Source organism: Aethalodelphis obliquidens, unplaced genomic scaffold (assembly GCF_003676395.1).
Source record: "Aethalodelphis obliquidens isolate GAN/ISIS:26980383/991018 unplaced genomic scaffold, ASM367639v1 scaffold56, whole genome shotgun sequence".
Classification (NCBI taxonomy): Eukaryota; Metazoa; Chordata; class Mammalia; order Artiodactyla; family Delphinidae; genus Aethalodelphis; species Aethalodelphis obliquidens.
The window spans coordinates 11,148,863-11,173,591 of record NW_020838000.1 but is presented as its reverse complement, the minus strand read 5'-3'; the positions used below and the strand labels follow the sequence as shown (position 1 = coordinate 11,173,591).

At 39.9% G+C, this 24,729-nt stretch overlaps 1 protein-coding gene across 1 annotated transcript in view; it reads right to left on the bottom strand.

The window, feature by feature from the left end:
* The window catches only part of COL6A5 (collagen type VI alpha 5 chain), a 107,382-nt gene that overhangs the window by 43,292 nt on the left and 39,361 nt on the right, over positions 1-24,729 (bottom strand). Inside the window, exons 20-31 of the mRNA XM_027086596.1 lie at positions 21,928-21,963; positions 21,370-21,432; positions 19,665-19,727; positions 18,405-18,467; positions 17,038-17,100; positions 15,549-15,599; positions 15,426-15,461; positions 13,663-13,725; positions 12,032-12,094; positions 9,666-9,701; positions 9,510-9,546; positions 196-207 (exon numbers count right to left, since the gene is read on the bottom strand). Coding sequence (XP_026942397.1) covers positions 196-207; positions 9,510-9,546; positions 9,666-9,701; positions 12,032-12,094; positions 13,663-13,725; positions 15,426-15,461; positions 15,549-15,599; positions 17,038-17,100; positions 18,405-18,467; positions 19,665-19,727; positions 21,370-21,432; positions 21,928-21,963 — 586 coding nt within the window. The remainder of the gene's footprint in view (positions 1-195; positions 208-9,509; positions 9,547-9,665; positions 9,702-12,031; positions 12,095-13,662; positions 13,726-15,425; positions 15,462-15,548; positions 15,600-17,037; positions 17,101-18,404; positions 18,468-19,664; positions 19,728-21,369; positions 21,433-21,927; positions 21,964-24,729) is intronic.

Sequence of the window (24,729 nt, the reverse complement as noted above, 5' to 3'; positions counted from 1 at the left end):
TAGACATACATATATATATCTATTTTTTCCCAATTCTTTTCCCTTATAGGTTGTTATAAACTATTGAGTATAGTTCCTTGTGCTATACAGTAGGTCCTTGTTGGTTATCTATTTTATATATAGTAGTGTGTATATGGTCTTGTCAGAATGCAAGAATTATTTCAGCAAGCTGCATAATATGGTAAGAATACTCACCTTTCCAACAAGCTATAAAGAGGAGAGAGAGAGAAAGAGTCTGTTACACTTTTGGAATGCTGACTGAAAATAATCCAAAAAATAAAATTTCAACAAAGTTTAATATTCTGTTTAACTCTAATTGCAAATGGGGCTAGTTTCTAGTAACAGGAAGCCAAGGTTAAAGGATGGAGGAGGGTGGACACAGAAGTTTATTATTTTGTGGATCTTCCTGACCTTTCCTCCTTGTGAGCTGTGGCCAGCAGACATTAGCAGAATTCTGGTTGAAATTTGAATCACTGATCACTTGTTTTAGAAACAGAACAGATGAGCCTCTGATTAAAAGGTAAGATAGCTAAAATTCAATTTGTTTTGTCTCTATTTTACAGCCTTCTGAGAGCCATTCAACAAGGCAGGACTAAAATACGGGGTCTTATTTTCTTCCCTGATGAGCACCTTGGGAACCTCTATTTTTCTGCAGAGCTGTGGAGATTTCCAAATGAACTTCATCTCTGCTAAAAAAAATACAGCTCCTGTGTTTGTGTGATCTTGTATCCAGACTGAGGGAATCCCCTGCTTTCTCCCGAGCATCTGGTTTCTCCAAGTGATTTACCTGGTAAGCATGAGATGTAACAGGGGGAACTATTGGCAAATCTTGAAGAAAGCACAGGCCTGACAATTTCCATGTTCATTTTACTCAATTCCTAGGAAGCAAATGAAGCACTCCGAGACAATAAAAGATTTTACTAGCCCTGTCAACAAACTGGTCATCCATCCTGCTGGCCCACAGCCCACAAACACCCTCACATCAACCCTAGGAACATTTTTGTTTGTCTTCATCCTACAGTTGCTGAGATGCTGACTGCCAACAGAGAGCACACAGAACTCACGGCCTCCTCTGCATCTCAAGGCCTGAAATAAATCTCTCTTCCTGACTGAGAAGTCCCATTTGTTAACTTCCAGCCCAGCTGTGAGGCCAGAAGAACAAACTCTAGAATTAGGTGCATTTGTCTGAGTTTCAGTCTGGGGAAACTACTTGACCTCTTTTAGGGTGTTTCTTTTTTTTAATTTAGTTTTTCCTGAAAATTCTCTTTTTTATGTCTCTCCTTCTAAGACTCCAATTACTTGGGCCCTCCTGTTTTATTCCCAACCTCCCTTTCTCTCTCCTTTCTCCCCAGCTTCCTAGATCTCTTACTTTATTCTGGGGGAAGTTCCCACCCACCATCCCAGGGCCCTCATGCCAGTGCGTCTGGAGCTGCTGTAGGGCTGAAGAACAAACATGGTGCAGCAGGAGTCCAACCTTGCAGGGCATCTGAATTAGCTCCAAAGGCCTGTCACCCAAACCCCTATCTCAGTTCTGCATTCTAGAGTTCCATGCTCTCTGATCAGCACCCTGTCTGGTTATAGACTCTGCCCACTCCACAACAACCCCTTAATTTCTTGGCTAACTCCTTTCATGCAGTGTTGGAAAATGCCCTCACACCCCAAATCCTCCAAGATAGGTATTCACCTCCCTGCCCCTTCCACCCCTTGGGTCTTCCCTGATTTAGATCACACACTCCTCTCCCTACAATAGCTCTCCTCTTGTCCTCTCCCTGTGCCCCAGGCTGGTTCTCACCTCCTCCCTGTGCTGGAGAGCCTTTCAGCTCTCAAGTGACATCTTTGACATGGGTTCCCCCACTCAACATTGGAGTTTTCTCCACTGGCTGCTTCTTGCCTCTTTCGAAGTTGCCCACACTTGGTGGGATTTCCTCATCTCTGCAGTGCCATTTTTTCTGGTGTTGGGCCCACTCTTTTTGCTAATGCATCTCCCTGGGTTCATCTCTTGGAATTCTATTTCTGTCTCTCTAGTTTCACATCCTTTGGAAGCTCATTCATCCCTGCGGCTCTAAGGATGTTAGTAACTCCAGCTTCCATTCTGCCTGTAGATCATTTCACTTTAGGGTCTACACAGCATTCCTCTGCCTCTAAAATGTTTAAACTCATCACTTCTTCCTACCAATAGATTTTCTTCACAATTCTTCCTCTGCCTTCTCATCCTCAGTGGTACCAAACCTCTCCCGCTGTGGTCTTAGAGTTTTTATTTATTTATTTATTTTAAATTTTATTTTAATTATTTATTTTTTTATACAGCAGGTTGTTAGTTATCTATTTTATACATATTAGTGTATACATGTCAATCCCAATCTCCCAATTCATCCCACCACCACCTCCTCCCCCCGGCTTTCCTCCCTTCCTGTCCATATGTTTGTTCTCTACATCTGTGTCTCTATTTCTGCCTTGCAAACCGGTTCTTCTGTACCATTTTACCAGATTCCACATAAATGAATTAACATACGATATTTGTTTTTCTCTTTCTGACTTACTTCACTCCATATGACAGCCTCTGGGTACAACCATGTCTCTACAAATGACCCAATTTCATTCCTGTTTATGGCTGTGTAATATTCCATTGTATATATGTACTACATCTTCTTTAGCCATTCGTCTGTCAGTGGACATTTAGGTTGCTTCCATGACCTGGTTATTGTAAATAGTGCTGAAATGAACATTGGGGTGCATGCATCTTTTTGAATTATGGTTTTCTCAGGGTATATGCCCAGTTGTGGGATTGCTGGGTCATATGGTAATTCTATTTTTAGTATTTTAAGGAACCTCCATACTGTTCTCCATAGTGGCTGTATCAATTTACATTCCCACCAAGAGTGCAAGACGGTCCCATTTATTCCACACCCTCTCCAGCATTTATAGTTTGTAGAGTTTGCCATGACGACCACTCTGACTGGTGTGAGGTGATAACTCATTGTGGTTTTGATTTGCATTTCTCTAATGATTAGTTATGTTGAGCATCTTTTCATGTGCTTCTTGGCCATCTGTATGTCTTCTTTGGAGAAATGTCCATTTAGGTTTTCTGCCCATTTTTGGATTGGGTTGTTTGTTTTTTTAATATTGAGCTACATGAGCTGTTTATATAATTTGGAGATTAACCTTTTGTCCATTGATTCATTTGCAAATATTTTCTCCCATTCTGAGGGTTTTCTTTTCATCTCATTTATAGTTTCCTTTATTGTGCAAGAGCTTTTAAATTTCATTAAGTCCCATTTGTTTATTTTTGTTTTCATCTCCATTACTCTAGGAGGTGGGTCAGAAAAGACCTTGCTGTGATTTACGTCAAAGAATGTTCTTTCTATGTTTTTCTCTAAGAGTTTTATAGTGTATGGCCTTACATTTAGTTCTTTAGTCCATTTTGAGTATATTTTTGTGTATCGTGTTAGGAAGAGTTCTAATTTCATTCTTTTACATGTAGCTGTTCAGTTTTCCCAGCAGCACTTATTGAAGAGACTGTTTTTTATTCATTGTTTATCCTTGCCTCCTTTGTCACAGGTTAATTGACCGTAGGTGCATGGGTGTATCTCTGGGCTTTCTATCCTGTTCCATTGATCTATATGTCTGTCTTTGTGCCAGTACCATACTGTCTGATTACTGTAGCTTTGTAGTATAGTCTGAAGTCTGGGAGCCTGATTCCTCTAGCTCCATTTTTTCCCCTCAGGATTGTGTTGGCTATTTGGGGTCTTTTGTGTCTCCATACAAATTTTAAGATTTTTTTGTTCTAGCTCTGTAAAAAAATATCACTGGTAATTTGAGAGGGATTGCATTGAATCTGTAGATGGCTTTGGGTAGTACAGTCGTTTTCACAATATTGATTCTTCCAATCCAAGAACATGGTATATCTCTCCATCTGTTTGTGTTATCTTTGATTTCTTTCGTCAGTGTCTTATGGTTTTCTGAGTACAGGTCTTTTACCTCCTTCAGGAGGTTTATTCCTAGGTATTTTATTCTTTTTGTTGTGATGGTGAATGGGATTGTTTCCTTAACTTCTTTTTCTGATCTTTCATTGTTAGTGTATAGGAATGCCAGAGATTTCTGTGCATTAATTTTGTATCCTGCTACTTTATCAAATTCATTGATTAGCTCTAGTAGTTTTCTGGTGGCATCATTAAGATTATCTATGTATAGCATCATGTCATCTGTAAACAGTGACAGTTTTACTTCTTCTTTTCCAATATGTATTCCTTTTTCTTCTCTGATGGCGGTGGCTAGGACTTCCAAAACTATGTTGAATAATAGTGGCAAGAGTGTACATCCTTGTCTTTTTCCTGGTCTTAGAGGAAATGCATTCCGTGTTTCACCATTGAGAATGATGTTTGCTGTGGGTTTGTCGGATATGGCCTTTATCATGTTGAGGTAGGTTCCCTCTATACCCACTTTCTGGAGAGTTTTTATCATAAATGGGTGTTGAATTTTGTCAAAAGCTTTTTCTGCATCTACTGAGATTATCATATGGTTCTTATCCTTCAGTTTGTTAATATGGTATATCACATTGATTGATTTGTGTATATTGAAGAATCCTTGCATCCCTGGATAAATCCCACTTGATCATGGTGTATGATCCTTTTAATGTGTTGTTGGATTCTGTTTGCTAGCATTTTGTTGAGGACTTTTGCATCTATATTCATCAGTGACATTGGTCTGTAATTTTCTTTTTCTGTAGTATCTTTGTCTGGTTTTGGTATCAGGCTGATGGTGGCCTCATAGAATGAGTTTGGGAGTGTTTCTTTTTCCTCTGCAATTATTTGGAAGAGTTCAAGACGGATGGGTGTTAGCTCTTCTCTAAATGTTTGATAGAATTCACACAGGAAGCCATCTGGTACTGGACTTTTGTTTGTTGGAAGATTTTTAATCACAGTTTCAATTTCATTACTTGTGATTGGTCTGTTCATATTTTCTATTTCTTCCTAGCTCAGTCTTAGAAGGTTATACCTTTCTAAGAATTTGTCCGTTTCTTCCTGGTTGTCCATTTTATTGGCATAGATTTGCTTGTAGTAGTCTCTTAGGGTGCTGTGTATTTCTGTGGTGTCTGTTGTAACTTCTCCTTTTTCATTTCTATTTTTATTGATTTGAGTCCTCTCCCTCTTTTTCTCAATGAGTCTTGCTAATTGTTTAACAATTTAGTTTATCTTCTCAAAGAACCAGCTTTCAGTTTTATTGATCATTGCTACTATTTTCTTTGTTTCTATTTCATTTATTTCTGCTCTGATCTTTATGATTTCTTTCCTTCTGCTAACTTTGGGTTTTGTTTGTTCTTCTTTCTCTAGTCCCTTTAGGTGTAAGGTTAGATTATTTATTTATGATTTTTCTTGTTTCTTGAGGTAGGCTTGTATTGCTATAAACTTTCCTCTTAGAACTGCTTTTGTTGCATCCCATAGGTTTTGGATTACTGTGTTTTTGTTGTAATTTGTCTCTAGGTGTTTTTTGATTTCCTCTTTGATTTCTTCAGTGATCTCTTGGCTATTTAGTAACTCATTGTTTAGCCTCCATGGGTTTGTGTTTTTTACATTTTTTTTCCCTGTAATTCATTTCGAATCTCATAGCGTTGTGGTTGGAAAACATGTTTGATATGATTTCAATTTTCTTAAATTTACCAAGGCTAATTTGTGACCGAAGATGTGATTTATCCTGGAGAATGTTCCATGGGCACTGGAGAAGAAAGTGTGATCTGCTGTTTTTGGATGGAATGTCCTATAAATATCAATTAAATACACTGGTCTATTGTGTCATTTAAAGCTTGTGTTTCCTTATCAATTTTCTCTCTGTATGATATGTCCATTGGTATAAGTGAGGTGTTAAAGTCCCCCACTATTATTGTGTTACTGTCGATTTCCTGTTTTATAGCTGTTAGCATTTGCCTTATGTATTGAGGTGCTCCTATGCTGGGTGCATATATATTTATAATTGTTATATCTTCTTCTTGGATTGAACCCTTGATCATTATGTAGTGTCCTTCCTTGTCTTTTGTAACATTCTTTATTTTAAAGTCTATTTTATCTGATATGAGCATTGTTACTCCAGCTTTCTTTTGATTTCCATTTGCATAGAATATCTTTTTCCATCCCCTCACTTTCAGTCTGTATGTGTCCCTTGGACTGAAGTGGGTCTCTTGTAGACAGCATATATATATATATAATATACATATATTATATATATATATATATATATCTTGTTTTTGTATCCATTCACTAAGCCCGTGTCTTTTGGTTGGAGCATTTAATCCATTAACATTTGAGGTAATTATTAATATGTATGTTCCTATTACCATTTTCTTAATTGTTTTGGGTTTGCTTTTGTAGGTCCTTTACTTCTCTTGTGTTTCCCACTTAGAGAAGTTCCTTTAGCATTTGTTGTAGAGCTGGTTTGGTGGTGCTGAATTCTTTTAGCTTTTGCTTGTCTATAAAGCTTTTGATTTCTCCATTGTATCTGAATGAGATCCTTGCTGGGTAGAGTAATCTTGGTTGTAGGTTTTTCCCTTTCATCACTCTAAATATATCATGCCACTCCTCCCTGGCTTGTAGAGTTTCTGCTGAGCAATCAGCTGTTAACCTTATGGGGGTTCCCTTGTATGTTACTTGTTGTTTTTCCCTTGTTGCTTTTAATAATTTTTCTTTGTCTTTAATTTTTGTAAATTTGATTACTATGTGTCTCGGTGTGTTTCTCCTTAGGTTTATCCTGTCTGGGACTCTCTGTGCTTCCTGGACTTGGGCAGCTATTTCCTTTCCCATGTTAGGGAAGTTTTCAACTATAATCTCTTCAAATATTTTCTGAGATCCTTTCTCTCTCTCTTCTTCTGGGACTGGTATAATGCAAATATTGGTCCGTTTAATATTGTCCCAGAGGTCTCTTAGGGTGTCTTCATTTATTTTCATTCTTTTTTTCTTTATTCTGTTCCATGGCAGTGAATTCCACCATTCTGTCTTCTTCCAGGTCAGTTATCCGTTCTTCTGCCTCAGTTATTCTGCTATTGATTCCTTCTAGTGTATTTTTCATTTCAGTTATTGTATTATTCATCTCTGTTTGTTTGTTCTTTAATTCTTCTAGGTCTTTGTTAAACATTTCTTGCATCTTCTCAATCTTTACCTCCATTCTTTTTCCAAGGTCCTGGATCATCTTCACTATCAATATTCTGAATTCTTTTACTGGAAGGTTGCCTATCTCCACTTCATTTAATTGTTTTTCTGGGGTTTTATCTTGTTCCTTCATCTGGTACATAGCCCTCTGCCTTTTCACTTTATCTGTCTTTCTGTGAATGTGGTTTTTGTTCCACAGGCTTCAGGATTGTAGTTCTTGTTTCTATAGTCTTCCCTCTGGTAGATGAGGCTATCTAAGAGGCTTGTGCAAGCTTCCTGATGGGACGGACTGGTGGTGGGTAGAGCTGGGTGTTGCTCAGGTGGGCAGAGCTCAGTAAAACTTTAATCTACTTGTCTGGTGATAAGTGGGGGTGAGTGCCCTCCCTATTCGTTGTTTGGCCTGAGGTGACCCAGCACTTGAGGCTACAGGCTCTTTAGTGGTGCTAATCATGGACTCCAGGAGTGCTCATGTCAAGGATTACATCCCAGAACTTCTGCTGCCAGTGTCCATTTCCCTGCAGTGAGCCACAGCCACCCCCCACCTCTGCAGGAGACCCTCCAACACTAGCAGGTAGGTCTCATTCAGTCTCCTATGAGGTCACTTCTCCTTCTCCCTGGGTCCTGATACACACACTACTTTGTGTTTGCCCTCCAAGAGTGGAATCTCTGTATCCCCCAGTCCTGTTTAAGTTCTGCAATCAAATCCTGCTAGCCTTCAAAGTCTAATTCTCCGGGAATTCCTCCTCCTGTTGCTGGACCCCCAGGCTGGGAAGCCTGACATGGGTCTCAGAACCTTCAATCCAGTGGGTGGACTTCTGTGGTATAATTGTTCTCCATTTTGTGAGTCACCCACTCACCAGTTATGAGATTTGATTTTATTGTGATTGCACCCCCTCCTACCATCTCATTGTAGTTTCTCCTTTGTCTTTGGATGTGATGTATCTTTTTTAGTGAGTTCCAGTGTCTTTCTATCAATGATTGTTCAGCAGTTACTTGTGATTCTGGTGCTCTTGCAAGAGGGAGTCCTTACAGTTGTTTTAAACTTGTTTTTGTTGTTGGTCTTTCCTGGCCATACACTTGCAATGACTACATTTTTATCCAGTCTCTTATAATAAGTCTTTCTGATTTTCCCATTTTCCATTCTTCTGACTGTGATTGTATAGGCATGAATATAAATTGAAACATGAAGAAAGACAAATCACCTAGAATTCTACCACCCTAACACAATACATGGTTACATTTTCCCAATTCCTCTTCTAGTATTTGTTTCTATGTATATATATTTACCTATATGTAAAAATGAAGAGTCAATTTAATTTTCTAGTTTTTAATGACAATATTTTTCATATTTGTGTGAGTCTTCATAAAAATCATATCTGCTTAATATTTTATCAGAGCATGATGGACTATAACCCAATTATTCTATAAGTATAAACAGTCTACTTATATAGTCATTTTTCTCTAATGAATAATATTTCAGCAACCTCTGTACCTATAATTTTTTTCCTTTATTTCCTTAGCATAAATTTCCAGAAATGAGATCACTGGGTTTCTTTCTACTTCATATTCTCCTTGATCATAATGAAAGACAACCTCTCTCTTTGTTGACCCTGCTTTATTCCTTTGTTGAAACTACTATTTTTTTAAAAAAAATTATTTTATTGAAGCATAGTTGATTTACAATGTTGTGTTAATTTCTCCTGTACAGATAAGTGATTCAGTTATTCATATATATACATATACACATTATTTTCCATTATGGTTTATCTCAGGATAGTGAATATGCTTCCCTGTGCTACACAGTAGGACCTTGTTGTTTACCCTTTCTATATGTAATAGTTTGCACCTGCTAATCCCAAACTCCCAATCAATCCCTCCCCACCCCCCACCCCCTTGGCAACCACAGTGTGTTCTCTATGTCTCTGAGTCTGTGAAACTATTCTCTTGCTGCTTCCCATCATTTCCTATAACCAGATTCAATGACTTCCATTCAAGCAGCCTTCATTAATTAAGTAGCCAACCAATCCCAGATCACCATGTCCATCCCTTTAACACCATGCCCTCCAGGCCTTTGTACATAATTGTTATACTAGTGTGAGCTGAGTCACACACCTTTTGAGTTGGTCACTGATTGTTTCCCACAGGCATGTTTTCTCTCCCTCTAGGAAGCACACCTCTGAGCTAAGGCATGTGCCTTTTCCTTCCTCCTTTGTTGTGAGCTGTTCCCACAGCAGGCACTCACAGCAAGCCTGCTGCCAAGGACATATGGTTTCTCCACAAGTGAGTTCAGCCTACTGATTCCACATCCCCACACTGCCTTCATCCTAAGTGCCCTCACTAATCAATGATGCTCTACAACACACAGATACTCACGACTATGGTCCTGCATGAACTGGATTAGATCACATTGCTGTACATGAAAAAGGAGAGAGAAAATAAGAAACATGAACACAGTGAATTCCAAGTGGCCATATTCATTTCCCAGTGAACAGGTTGCATTTTTGTGTGTGTGAATAAGACGATACATACAGAATATACCCGCTGCCCTGCCATGCCTTTAGGGCCCTAGGAAAACAAAAACAGAGCAAGTTATTGGTATGTGAATTGGAGTCTTCAGTGCTCTTCCCCCACACACTGAGAGTATAAACCTTTCTGTTTCAGTGTTTGATCAATTAAGTTAATGTCTACCTAGAATGAACTGAATGACTTTTCTAGGACGACAAGAAGGAAAGAAACAAAAGTACTTTTTAAAGATACTTGTACTGCAGACAGAACATTTAGAAGGCATTTCTCATAATAATACTTAAAATTATAAACAGCAGGCTTCCCAAAGAGTAGCATGAAGGAGAGACATTTACTGAAGTATACTTAAAACACTGGCAGCAGCACACAGCCTCAACATATGTGAAAAAAAAAAAGACAATTACATAGCCAAATGGACATTACACAGAAGGAGAGCATACACACTAAGCTCATAAATGCTGAAGGTGATGGAGGAAAGGAATACAGATAATTGGGTGAGATGAGTCAGGGAAGGCGCTAAACACAGTCAGCTGCCTTTCTTGACAGTGTGAGCTTTTCTCATTTTCCTTTTAATTCCTTTTTATCAGGATCAGCCTTCTTCTTGGCAGTTGGTTCTCAATGTGTTTGCACATATGAATCCCTTTGGGCAGCTTTTAAGTATTATTATGAGAAATGCCTTCTAAATGTTCTATCTGCAGTACAAGTATCTTTAAAAAGTACTTTTGTTTCTTTCCTTCTTGTCGTCCTAGAAAAACCATTCAGTTCAGTCTAGGTAGACATTAGCTTAATTGATCAAACACTGAAAGCTAGGATGTTTGCTGGCTTCAGAAAATGCTGTCACATGCTCATGATTGCTGTATGATTTCACTGACCCCTCAGAAGCTCATCCATGAATGTCAGTGTAAGAACCTCTGTTCTAAATGACAACTGGGCATCTGTCCATCCATCCATCTATCCATCTATCCATCCATCCATTCATCCATCCATTGAACAGTTAAGTGTCTGCTGAATGCTGATGTGGCCCACTGTGTGCTGCTGGTATTAACCAGAGCTGTCATGGCATCCATGATTCTACCCACTGGGGGCATATTTTCTTCCTGACCCAAATCAAGAAATATGCATCTCACTAAAAGATTCAGAGTCTTATTTTTCCATTTACAAGAGACAGCAGAAAACAGAAAAAAAATGCACAGCCATTTAAACAGAGAGAGGAAGAGTTTCCAGCTAATGAATAGAGTAGGCAGCCCACATCCTACAGAAGATCAGAACTGTGGAGAGTAGGTTCCAAAAGACTGAGTTTAAGAATAACTTAGAGCAACTCCTTAAGGAGAGACTGAGGACCACAGGCATGAGACAGAGAAACCATGGTATACCAGACCAGCATGGCCAAACACAAGAGCAGGAGGTTATGGGACCTCCAGGGAGAGCTCCAGAATCTGGAAAGGAGGCAAATCCAGACCAGTCCAGATTGACTCAGAGACCAGATTCTCACCCACATGACTAAGAATAGTCACCAGTTCCTTAATTCAAAAGAAAGAAAAGATTGTACCAGAGTATCCTTTACAGTGAGTTGATTATCATTCTACTACAGATTCAGTTTTCCACAAAACATCCATGTTTTTGTTTTCTTTATAAAGTTGCAAGTTAAAGAACCCCTCCAGGTAGTCAGAAAACAATCACAATACACAAAACAAGAGAAGCAGTTTCTCCTGTCCTTACACAATGCTTCCTGCACCTCACACACAAAACACAGATGCTGGCAACATTTAGTTCTTATTTGACTGTTCTCTTTAGGGGAGAGAGACATGTTAATGTCATCACAATAACACATAAGGCACTAAAATAGAGATATGGATATCTTGTCAGTGGGAGATGTGCCTGGCTCTGTCCAGGAATGCTTCTAGAGGTGCCATTTCTTTTGTAATTGAATCACAGTGGAAAGTTGCAATTTTATTTCCAAATCTCCCCAGCGTCTATATCGTGAGGTCAGGAAGGCAAAAATAGTGGTTTGGGAAATCCTATCAACCTGTCAGGACACCTTAATGAAGCTTATGCATTCTCATCCCTATTTTTTTCCTTCAGTAAAAATTAACAGTCACAGCTCATATTTGCATTGAACTTTATAGTTTACGAAGAGCATTCACATTTGACTATCTGATCCTCACAGCTACCTTTTGAGGTGTTTCCAACAGGACATGTCATTCCCATTTTAGAAGGAAATTGAGAGACCCAGGGACTAGTCCAAGTGCACCCAGGTAGCAAGAAGCAGAGTCTGGACTTGAACCAGTGATTCTGCCTTTAAATTCTGTGCTCATTCCAGTGGGCACCCTAGGAAGCAGCACATGACCCTTAGTTCTAATGAGTGTACTTACTCTCCGTCCAGGAGGGCCTTGACGTCCTTGAGAGCCTTCCTCACCTTTCAAACCTACAGTGAGCTGCAGGTAGAAATATACATGAGTTTCCACATCCTCTATCCATGGAGACTACCTCAGCCTTAATGTGACTTTATAATTTAAAAAAATTTTTAGCAAAAGCAACTATTAATTCAAGTTAAGCAAATTCCTTATGTGTAATATAGATAGCCATTCTTTTTTCCCACAGAACTCACAGAAAAATTAATTTTTCCAATAGTTCATTGTTAGTGTATAGAAACACAACTGACTTTTATATATTGGTTTTGTATCTTGAAACTTTACTGAATTTGTTTATTACTTCTAACAGTTTTTAATGAAGTCTTTAAGATTTTCTATCTATAAGATCATATCATCTGCAAACAGACACTTTTACTTCTTCCTTTCCAATTTGGATGACTTTTATTTCTTTTTCTTGCCTAATTGCTCTAGCTAGGACTTCCAGTATTATGTTGAAAAGAAGTAGTGAGAGTGGACACCTATGTCTTGTTCCTGGTCTTCGCAGGAAAGCTTTCAGCCTTTCATTGTTGAGTGTGATGTTAGTTGTGGATTTTTCAAATATGGCCTTTATTATGTTGAGGTAATTTCCTTCTATACCCAATTTGTTAAGAGTTTTTATATTGAAAGGATGTTGAATTTTGTCAAATGTTTTTTCAGCATTTATTGAGATGATCATATGATTTTTATCTTTCATCCTAAATAGTAATTCTTAATTATTGGTAAACATCCATTTCCCTCTTAGCCTCTTCATTTAGTGATATCCTTTGCTCTGGCACTGGCTGTGCATTTAAATCTAAATTAGTCATAAGCTAGAACTGGCGCTTTAAACAAGTGAATACACTATAGCACACGGAGATCTAATAAAAAGCTGCCATCTGCAAAGAATCAAATAAGAAAAATAATTCCCCACATATATAAGGACATGGGTTGGCTGTATCATTCCCATAACTCAAGGTGATGGATATAGATACTAATGAAATTTGTCCAGTCAGATGTAAAATATCTGTTGAATTGCATCTCTTTCATGCTGGTAATGACCTTCGGTATTACACTGAAACTTTAAAATGAAAGGATGCTTGTCTTGGCATTTTGGTTTTTTAATAAGTATAACACTCTACTCTGCACTTTGCTATTTAGAACATCTCAACAGCTTTCCTTAAAATGAATACACCAGGTGACCTTGGCTCTGGGGACTGGAACTGTCAGAAAACGCTCCAGGACAGAGTAGGAAGATGTCAGCTTCATTTCCACTCACAGGGTTAATATTCTGGGCTTTAATATGTGCCCTAGAAAAGACTGGAAGACACGGACACTTTTTAGAATAGCCTGTTATCAATCTGTAAATACTTAAAATAGTTCAGATTCATGGAAACATAGAATTTTAGAGCTGAAAGTAGCTTTTGTGTCATTAAGTTTAACTCCCATGTTATAGAAATAGAGACCTTGAAAAGATGTGTTGAAGATCACACAGCTAGGAAGTGGCATTTCAGATGACTCTGGGTTGGATTGACAATCCACATTAATAATTACAACATAAAAGCCAGAATCTTCCAAAGAAACATTTATTATTTCTGGAATTATAGGTCACTTACTGTTAGTCCCCTAAATCCTTTGGGTCCAGGCCCCCCAGGAATTCCAGGATCACCAACAACACCCTAAAGATTCAGATATAAGAAATCAAGATATTAAAATACTTGCTATGAAAGAATAAAACTAATTCTCTCCAAACCAAAATCTAATTGATCTTATAACTATATCATATATTAAATATTAAATGTCATTTCTTCTTGTCATTTAGAACTAAGCCACTGATACACCTAGATATTCTCCAAACTATTTTAATTTTTTTGAGAATACAAATATTTATGCATCAATATCAATACAATGGCTATCCAATCAGTTACTAAAAATACCTAAAGAAAAATGCTTGAAAATCAAGGAAAACATATGGGGTATTGACTACATAAAGTACTAACTAATGAATTACTTCCTAAATTCATGAATCATTCCTCAAAAAGTTGAAGGTAAAAAGAAATTTATTCTGACTTTGGTGGAAAACTAATTTAACACTTATCAATATGCTAATTTACCATTTATCTGTAAATTGGAATATGCTAATTTTCTCTCTTTATCAGCAAATTAGAAAATTGGTCCTTTACAATGAGAACTCCTATCCTAACAGTTATTTATATAGTCCCTTCTTGAACCCTTCTCCACCTAAGGAAAGAATCTCTTTTGGTAATTCATCAATTAAAAGCACTCTTAAGGGAATCAAAAATTGGCTATTTTCCTATACTGTAGTTGATTCAATTTACTTACATTCTATTTTTTAATCCATATTTTCTATTTTAATTTGAGCATCAATGATTGGAAGATATACAAGATACTTTTATGTAATTAATTTTTATTGATGTATAATTGATTTACAGTGTTGTGTTAGTTTCAAGTGCACAGCAAAATGACTCAGTTATACACACACACATATATAATATATATATATATATTATTTTTCAGATTCTTTTCTTTTATAGTTTTTTACAAAATATTGAGTGTAGTTCCCTGTGCTATATATACAGTAGGTCCTTGTTGTTTATCTATTTTATACATAGTAGTGTATGTATGTTAATCTCGAACTCCTAATTTATCCCTCCCCCCTTCCCCTTTGGTAATCATAAGTTTGTTTTCTATGTCTGTGGGTCTATTTCTGTTTTGTAAATAAGTTCATTTTTAAGGATGCTTTTTTTTTTAGATAAATCTTACTATAGAATTCCAGTGTATAAAACAGATATAACCTGAGCTACTCTGGTTGAAATGGAAGGAATGTCTTGTCGTAGAGCTTGGAGGTGAATTTCAGGCTGGTAGGCAATGAGGAATTCTAGAAGATGATTGACCAAGAGAGTAACATAACTAAGTTATACTTTGGGAAAAATCAAGAGAGTAGTGTTTGGGATTAACTGAAGCAGGTTAAAGTTGCAAGTAGGAGACTAATGAGAATATGGTAATCTTTCAGGTAAGAGGAAGTGAAAGCCACAATAATGAAGGGCAAAGTACAATAGCAGAAGGCAAGAGTTTTGCATGAGATCACCAGGGTAGAGAAATCAAGAAAAGGACTAAGGATTAAACTTGAGAGGGTACCTAGAGGTAGGGTTTCAAGACAAGGGACATCAGGCAGTGAAGGACAAATTTTCCAATTTAAAGGTTCATAGGAGTTAAGTATGGTCCTTTCTTCATGAAGCTCAGGCAAACCGATTGTCTTGCTTTTTTTTTCCTGTTTCATTCAGATCCACAGACTTATCTTAATTCTCAAGTAGAAGGTCAAGATCATGGTAAATTTGACAAGTTATATGCACAATACCTTTTGACCCATATCTCCAAGGAATCCTCTTTGGCCCTACGATTTTCAGCAGAGAACATAAATAAATCAACACACCATTTAATTGATTCACCAATTAAAGAAATAATTGTTTTCCATATTTACCTTTACTCCTTTTCGTCCCATAGGACCATAGCCCGGAATGCCATAATCACCCTGTGAATATATCAGTTCATTTCAATTTCTCAAGAGCGGAAATTAATTGTAACCTATACTGGGGAGATTATGGTGTCAGGATAAAAGCACCGGGGACTTCCAGGTGGAGGGGGCCTGATGAACTTGAACTCTGGGAATATTCATGCCGTTTAGTTTTCCACACTTCCTGGTATATGCCCTGGTATTTCTTTGCTCAGCTCCTGTGCAGACATGACAGGAGGCAGAGGGATGGTCATTTAAGACTAGTGGAGTCAGTGGCAGTTACTTGCCTGGAAAATTAGGAGCTGGTCCAAAGAACACTGGGTGAGGAATTTCCCAAAAAGGAATTGTAAATGGACAATAAACATAATGAAAGATGTTATCCTCACTAGTAACCAAAGAAATGCAATTTGAAACAGTAATGAGACATCATTTTTGGTCAGTAAAATTGGTAAAGATGAAATAAAAGAAAGTGACAATACCCATTGTTGGTGTGTATGCCCTGAAGTGAGCACTCTTCCTGCACAACACAAGGGTACATACATCCTTGGAATTTTCCTAAGGACACTTTGCAATAGAGTTCAAAGCCTTAATTAAACATGTACATATTCCTTGAACCAGCTATGCTACTTCTAGAAATTTCTATGTAGAAATTAATTATGGTTTTATCCAAAAACTTAGTTACATACAAGAATATTCATTGCTGTGCTATTTTAAGACAGTGAAAAACTGAAAGCAAACTAAATATCCAGTAATAAGAAGTTGGTCAAGTGAACTAAGGTATATACATTCAGTAGAATATTTTGAAGCTATTGAAAGTAACTTTGAGGGAAAAATGTAATGACATGGAAGTATGCCCATGATACATTGTTAATAGGGAAAAATAATTTTTTTTCTGTCTCCAGGATATTAATAATAAATATTTCAAAATGGTGGGATTATGGGTAATTTTTCTTTCCCATTTCCCATGTTTTATGCTTAGTCAATTTTCTACAATATCTATGCCTAATATTTGTAATAAACATTATTTTTGAAAAGAAATTAATTTTTTTCCTATTTTTTTCTTATATTGACTGTTTTATGAACTGAGACTCTGGTACAGCCAGAGCAACTAGAACAGATACCCTGTTTCTTGATCCTACTACCCTCTTGTCACTCTGGAGTTTTACAAGAAGTCACCTGAGTTTCAACTGACATGGCCATATAAGTTGTTAAAATACTGAGCTCATCCAGTATTCTCTCTGCATTCTCCTTTCCCTCTTGCTGTTCTCCCTTTGTTTTAGCAGACAGACTAGCTATAGAATGAGTGCTTCAGGGAGCAGGAGGAATGTCCCTACATCTTCCTAGGAGGTCCCAAAATACCTTCAGGACCCCAGGTGCTTAAGCTAATGGTGTCAGCCCCCTTCTCTTTACTGAGCCCTTGGAGCTGCTAAAGGGTAAGAGTCCTAAAACCTCATACTTGCTTTCCTTGCCGTCCAGCTTGCCCCAGTGGCCCTGGATCTCCAGGAATTCCAGGTTCTCCCTAGTGAGACAAGGACAGCTTCAGATCAGTAAAAATCAAACCTGGCTCCCACCATAGGATGTTCTGTCCACTAGTTGGGGACACTCAGGGTTCTCAGTGAGGGTTCAATGCTCAGCAAGCTAGGGAGTGTAAGAAACAAATAACGATCTTCCCAAAGGCAAGCAGGAAATACCAGCACAGCCCAAAGCTGGACTCAGCACTGCTTTCCCAGTGCTATAGAAGGACTAAAGGAGAAGAGAAAGAGTGGAAAATTTACTCCAGGGAAAGTGGATTCATTTGCTGATTTATTCACCCATCCAACAGTTATTTATTGTCCTGGAAAAGGAACAGTTGAACATGACCGATGTGGTCCTGCCCTCACCAAGAATACTCTGGTTAGAATGAGAGAAAATCAGGCAATTCTACACTGTGTGATAAAGTTCAGGGTGCTGTGGCAGTGGAGAGAAGGGGACTCTTAAGTCAGATTTGGTGGGGCAGGCAGACTGGCTGCCTGAAGGAAGGGAGCAGGGATGCTGAGGCTTAAAGGATAAGTTGTGTGAGCTGGAAGAAGGACCGAGGGAGGAGTGAGAATGGAGGAGGAAGGCACAGTGAGAAGCCTGGGCAGGCACACAGGAGGGAGATGAGCTAGGAAGCCTTAAAATTAAACAGGGTCAAAGGGTCTTCTAAGCTACTGGAAAATTTGGAGATTTTCTTAAGGGTCATCCGAAGGTAAGACCAGTGACATAATCTGTGGGACTCAAATGAAATCATGGGCCCTTAACTCAAAAGCAAACTTTCCAGACTGTGATAGCAGAGCTTGAGGCCAAGTAGGGGCACCTTCTAAGCGAGCGCCCCTGTGTGACTGAACGGGTCCCAGGCCCACGAAGCTGGCCCTGGGGGAGGGAGCTGCTGAAAGGTTTTGAGCAGGGCAGTGAGATTCTGAACAGGCCAACAGTCTGTCTCTAACGATCTCCAATAAGGACATTTCTGAGAAGGTAGTCTGAGTTAGACCTAGAACTGCATGCATGAACAGATCTGAGTTCTGACATCCCCCATGCCCCTGGCCGACTCTACCACCAAGTGCCTTGACGCATTCACGAAACCAGCGAGTTGAGTTTATCAGAGTTGTTTCATGATAGGTGAATAAACCTTGTCTCTCCCAGTGAAATGGGGCAGTTTCAGAGAGGAAGGAAAAGAATATTGGCAGAAAGCTGGTGAGTGGTTGATTGTGCCTGGATCATGTGAAGAATTAACATGAAAATCAAGGGAAAAAAATGGAGCTACTCTTTCCTCAGTATCTGAAATCTGTAAGAGATAACACTTACCCTTTTCCCCAAAAGTCCAGGCCTTCCAACACTCCCTTTATCTCCCACTGGCCCAGGAGCACCCTGAAAGAATATAGGAAACACAGATGTTGGTGCTACAGCAATTTGTACAAAACCTGTTAGATTAGTTTTGCTTTTCTTCGTGTCATTTGTAGCAATTTCTTGATGCCTCCTTAACAGGAAACCCAGCCTGAAACCAGGTGACTCAGGCTACAGTCCTGGTTAGAGGACCCCAAGTCTTCATTGGCAGGGACATCGCTAGTCCAAATGGGGACTTAGTGAGAAATAAAAAAGGCACTCTTGACACAACACGTTATTTCGTTAGAACAAGACATTGTGCTGTCATTGTCACTTTTGTGCTCTGTGTCATCCACACATATAAAATGGGATGTCAAATGTGTTTCAGTTTCCCGATCTGCAAAGGGGCAAAACGGTCTTTCACAAATATGCTGGGAAGATAACTGAGCAAACATGGGTATTGCTTGCCTTCTAAACTCTCACTATCTGAGCTGAAAAACTGAATAGATTCAGAACATTTTTTTTTTTTTTTTTTTTTTTTGTGGTACGCAGGCCTCTCACTGTTGTGGTCTCTCCCGTTGCGGAGCACAGGCTCTGGACGTGCAGGCTCAGAGGCCGTGGCTCACGGGCCCAGCCGCTCCGTGGCATGTGGAATCTTCCTGGACCAGGGCACGAACCTGTGTCCCCTGCATCGGCAGGTGGGCTCTCAACCACTGCACCACCAGGGAAACCCAAGATTCAGAACATTTTTAATATGAATCTCTCACCATCCAAACTCTCATTACTTACTGTCAGAAACTTGGGAATCAAGTAGTTTCAGAGGGTGAATTCAAAGCTGAACTTAAGAATCAAATAAATTTGGGTAGCGAGGGTTCTTTGCAGAGTCCATTTCAAATATCTATAGTCAATGGAGATAGGCATGGCACCGATAATTTTTAAAAGTTAGAAAAAGCAGAATAATGTATCAGGTTTTGAAATATTCATGAGTCAGCAAGATGTGCATTCTTCTAAAGGCTTCCTTCAGGCGGATAAAGTGGGTTTGTGCTTTCCAAGTCAAACTCCCGGGAAGGAGAAAGGCGAGTGTACAAGGAATCTGAGCTGTGCTAAAGATTTGTCCCAAGTTAATCCCCAAATGAAATACTCCATACTAGATAATGTAAAAAAAACTCTACGTGAAGACGTCTTTGAAGCAAGAGGAAAATGAAGGTTGGAGACCACTGAGGTACCATCTGAGTCACGCACCTGAGGTCCTTTGTGCCCCTCGTTTCCCTTCTCTCCTTTCCTGCCGCGAAGTCCATTTGACCCCTTGGATGGTAACAAAAGAAACACAATACAATGAAGTAAATGAAAACTGACTTTCTTTTTGGGCCTCTCACTGTTGTGGCCTCTCCTGTTGCGGAGCACAGGCTCCAGGCGCACAGGCTCAGTGGCCATGGCTCACGGGCCCAGCCGCTCCACAGCATGTGGGATCTTCCCAGACCAGGGCATGAACCCATGTCCCCTGCATCGGCAGGTGGACTCTCAACCACTGCGCCACCAGGGAAGCCCAAAAACTGACTTTCTTCATTAGTGCTTTTGAAACACCTGCACGGAAAAGCATCTATCCAGCCCTTCAAGCAGCTTTAACACTGAGATTAAGCATGTCTCAGAAGAGGAGTTGAAAGGAGACCCAGACTCAGTGGAGCAGCTCTTATGAAGGAATATCCTGCCTGAGTGTAAGACCTCATCCCTCTGTGGCAGGGAGAAATGGAAAAGAGACTAAAAGGAGAAATAAAGCCCATAGAAGAAGGAAGTGAGACATAAACAATAGGCAGATGGATTCCTTTGATGGGGCAGGTTGCCTGGGCCAAAGTGCATCAATGTGTAAAAGAGAAAGCAAGTTAGCACAAAAGGACATTTTAGCAGCAGATCCCTATCAGAGGAATTAAAGCATATATTTTTTTGTCATATTTCCCATCAAATGCATGGTTCTCATATGGTTCTCTCACACAGAAAGAAAAGCTGGAGGTGCTGGTATTGTTTCTCATCACCAAAGCAGCAGCTGTAAGATGTCCTGGTTGCCCAGTGCAAATGGTGGTTACAGCCCCTGGGCTGGCCTTGTTTCACAGCCTGAGCATCAAAGGGACCCTGGAGGGGCTGAGGTAATGTCACCCCTCTCTCGACAAAGTCTGGGGATGAATTTAGGTTGGTCCCATGGTTACTCATTCTAGAGGACACCAGAACCACTCAAGAGAATTCCAAATTCAGACTTAGTATGAAGAATCTAGAACTTTCTAGAAGAAAAATGAACTCCTGGAAAGGTCTTAGGATGGACACATCTATGTAGGCAGATCATTCTAGACAAGTTCAGGCTTAAAGTAGACTCCATCAGGTGACTATGTACCCATGTGTTGCAAACCATTCTCTAGGATGACCCTGGCGTATTTCTGACATGGAAAAGAAACAGAGATGTCCTAATTCCAGTGCCCATCTCACTAATGATATGACCAAGAAAAAATGCAGATGACTCACATAGAGCCCTATCGGTGATATTCCAGAGCACTGTCACCCCCTATAGAGTCAGCTTTGGAAGAGGTGAGTAATAGTTGCCAATTCCTAACTTTCCTTCATTGGAATCTGCGTGCAGAACCTCACTTAAGAAAAATCAATTTGTTGATCTGGATACTGATTACTAACATAGTATTAAGGTCTCAATAATTCACTATGACTAAAAGGCAGACATGATGCCAGGTATACACAAGAGCAAGCCTTTCTTCTATCAATGAGCTGCAAATTTTGACAGAGCAAAATCACCCACCCTCAATGGGAAATGTAGAATCCCAGAGAAATGTACCATGGAGGAGGGCGGGGGCAGCTTCAAATTGTCTCAGTTTATTTATTTTTATACAGAACTACATCTTCCCATCAGAATAACAACATTATCAGTATTACAAATATTCCAACATACCTGTGAGCCTTGTAATCCTTCGGCTCCTGATGCACCTTTAAGTCCAGGGTTCCCTGGTTCCCCCTGATGGATGAGTTTTCAGTGTTAAGATTCTCTTCACATGGTTTCCATATACGTTTTCTCTTCATAGTACCTAGTGCTTCAGGGCTTCAGGGCATGGTACCCAGGAACTATCTTGTCTCACTCTTGGCTCATGCCCTACTTGGCCTAGGATTGTACTCTTCCAAACTGTCTGAGAATCGAACTCCAGGTAATTTCTTACTCTAAGACAGAATTTCACTCTCTTGCAGTCAATGCCCAGGGTATGTGAATAGCACAGCCTTCAGGGCTGCACAGGTCCCCTGTCTCTGAAGTGTCTGTGAAGGAGGCTTGCCTTAGGTCAGGCCTGTCCTGTGTCTGGCAGTCTAACTGATCCCCTAGTCAGTGGGGCTCATGTCCAGTGCTCAGCCCTTCCTACAGCAGCCGCATCAAACGCTAACTCATTGGCAGTACCATCTGCCTGTGGGACATCTCCTTGGCCTCACCTCCCACAGAGGACGTGGGGGAAAGGATACTCACCGAGGCACCCTGGACCCCCCTCTGGCCTTCTCTTTCCTGTATCAGAAAAGACAAACTGTTAGTGTGTGAGTGTCTGGATGGAGACTCCTTAGAGGCAACCCGACCTGTCTTGTCCCTGACAGACAGAGTAACGAGCAGCTCGCAGAAATGGTTTCCCCGAATCGCTCTCCAAAGACAAGTTTACACACTGGGCATTTAATTACCAACTAACATTTGGAGGATGGATCGCAAACCAATCCAAAAGTCATTACAGACCTAGCTCCAGTCTGACAACCCTGACAATTATCCGGGAGGCTGTTTGGAGAATGAAATCATCCTGAAGCACCTGTCTGATACCTCCCCTCTCCAGCAAATCCTACAACATACTGTCTGCTGATCAGAGGTTTCCTGCGTGAGAACAAGCTGTGCCATATCCGTTTCTCTCTGTCCTGGGTCCCTGATCGTATCTTAGGGGGGAATACAAACTCGTTATACACAGTGCTTCCCATGAGCCCGCTGGGGTTAGACTCCATGGAATTCTCCAAGGAGGAAATGGCTGATGGGGTCAGGTCAGCTCTGTGCTGGTCCAAATGCCACCAGAAAAGCTGGTCTGAAGCTAAAATCTGGCAGCACCTCTCCAGAAGCTACCTCAAATTGCCAGTGCAGGCTCTCCACCTAGTGGCTGTCTCTGCTTTCCAGAGGGTAGCCAAGCGGGAAGAAAATCCAAGCCCCAGATCCTAACTTTCTCCCTAAATAGCAATGATGAGTCTACTCTCACCCCTTACCTCCCACCTCTGCCTCATTGAGAGAGCCGCAGAACATCTCATCCATTGATCTACTTTGTGTGGTGATAAACAACTATGATTATTTTATGTACAAAACAAATACTTAAAACGTTTTCCTACGTTCACTTGGAAAGGTAGCCATGGAAATGATTTCAGAGCAGTTGTTTTCTTTCAACTGCCCAGCTTCTGAACCTCCTTAGAATAAAACACCTGACCAAATATCACCTCCACCAGTTTGGCTGATGATTAGAATTCTTCCACAGAGGTTCTACCCCTCGATTCAGGTACTCTTTGCTTTTAAAATGCAAATACCCTTTGGGAGAAGTTACCCATTTTAACTTGTCAGCCGTTTGTACATTGATGTGACTCACAGAACTCTTGACAGATGAAAGAGGAGCAGAAACAGTACAGTTTGAAGCCACTGTTTCCATGATGTCATAATTCTGTCTACATTAAAAAGCAAGGACAAAATAGCATTCCTATTTTAGTAGCACAATGGTTAGGGACGTGTCGTCAGAAGTCAGACAGTCTTGAGCTCACCCCTGCCCTGTAAAGCCTGGGTGGCACAGAGCAATTGCACAATAGGTCTGAGCCTGGCTGATTAGGAGTGAGACTCCCTGGGTTCAAACCCCAGTTCTACCATTTACCTATCCTGATCCTGGGCAACTTGTCCAAGGTTTCTTGCTTTTTCTCATCTGTAAAATGGATATAATAATAGTATCTACCTGATAGATTTGTTATGAGGATTAAACAAAGTAGTATTTGAAAGTGATTTGATTGGGACCTGGCACAAAATACGTGCTCTAGAAGTATAAATACTATTATTTATATGTATTCCTTGTGCCTGACAGGCCAAAGGCAATGGGCCTGGAACATGGTTTCAAATGCTCTGGTTCTTAGTACATGGATCCGTTGCTTTGTCAATAGCTGGGGCAACAATTAATTTACACAGGTTGAAATTCTGTCATGTGGGAGGAGATGTCTTAGGTTTGCTTCTGTTTTTAGAATTTGTCATCCATTTAAGATCCTCTGACCATCATAGAGAATTCTAGCCTTCACTGGAAAGGTGAAGGAGGGGGTAGAAAAGCCATTGTTTTATATCCATCCATATTGATTTGTTTAATTACAAAGGAGGAGATGGGCAGGAAAGTGGGTGAGGATGGGGGAGGGAGGCTGAGAGCTTCCTGTGCATGGAGTGACTTAAAGTCATTGGCTGGTTTGTCCAAGTAATAATCCCCTACCCCACCCCACTCTTTTTTAAAAAGTGCCTGATGGATGATGACAGCTATAAAGCTATTTCAAACTGAAAGTATTTTCTCTTAAACCAACAAAACTACATATTTATCGTTAAAATTTATAGCATTTAGTTCATCTTGCTGCTCTCCTGCTTCCTCTGATTAATTTTAATTCTGTTGTATGGAGAGGTGGGCAAAGTCCCAAAGAATTTCACCAGAAGCACTGGGAGGTCTAAGCCATCCAACTGCAGACCTTTCCCTTAAGAACTATGAGTCAAGATAAACAAAGGCAAGAGGAACTAAAACATTCATCCACTATCTCTCCCAGAGGGGGAGGCAATCAGCCACAGCTTTCAAAGTGGTGAGAAGATTCCAAGTTTGTGACAGAAAAGGAAGCCATGTATTTTCAGTGTCCTCGTGAACAAAACTTAGGGCCAAATCTACATTTGGACATTATTCTCTTTTGATGATCTCCGTGCTGAGTGCATGATGAAAGGGTTTCTAACCATCGTAAATATCCTCTCTAACTTTGGTAGTCCACAAAGGGAAAAGTGATTTCTTGGTTGTTCCTTAAAAAGAAGCAGAAATCCAACATTTCTGTTTCAGGCTTGATATCACATGGGATGCTGTAAAATTACCACAGCATCTTCAGGTTGCCACTGGTTTGACCCTAATCGCCAATGTTTTGGTTTATTCAGGAAGAATTTGTCTGTAATTCTTCTTTCCCTTTGGCGACATATGAGGAGGAAGAGAGCACATTTACCTATTTCTTAATATTCTACAGAAGCTCAAATATGCTAAGC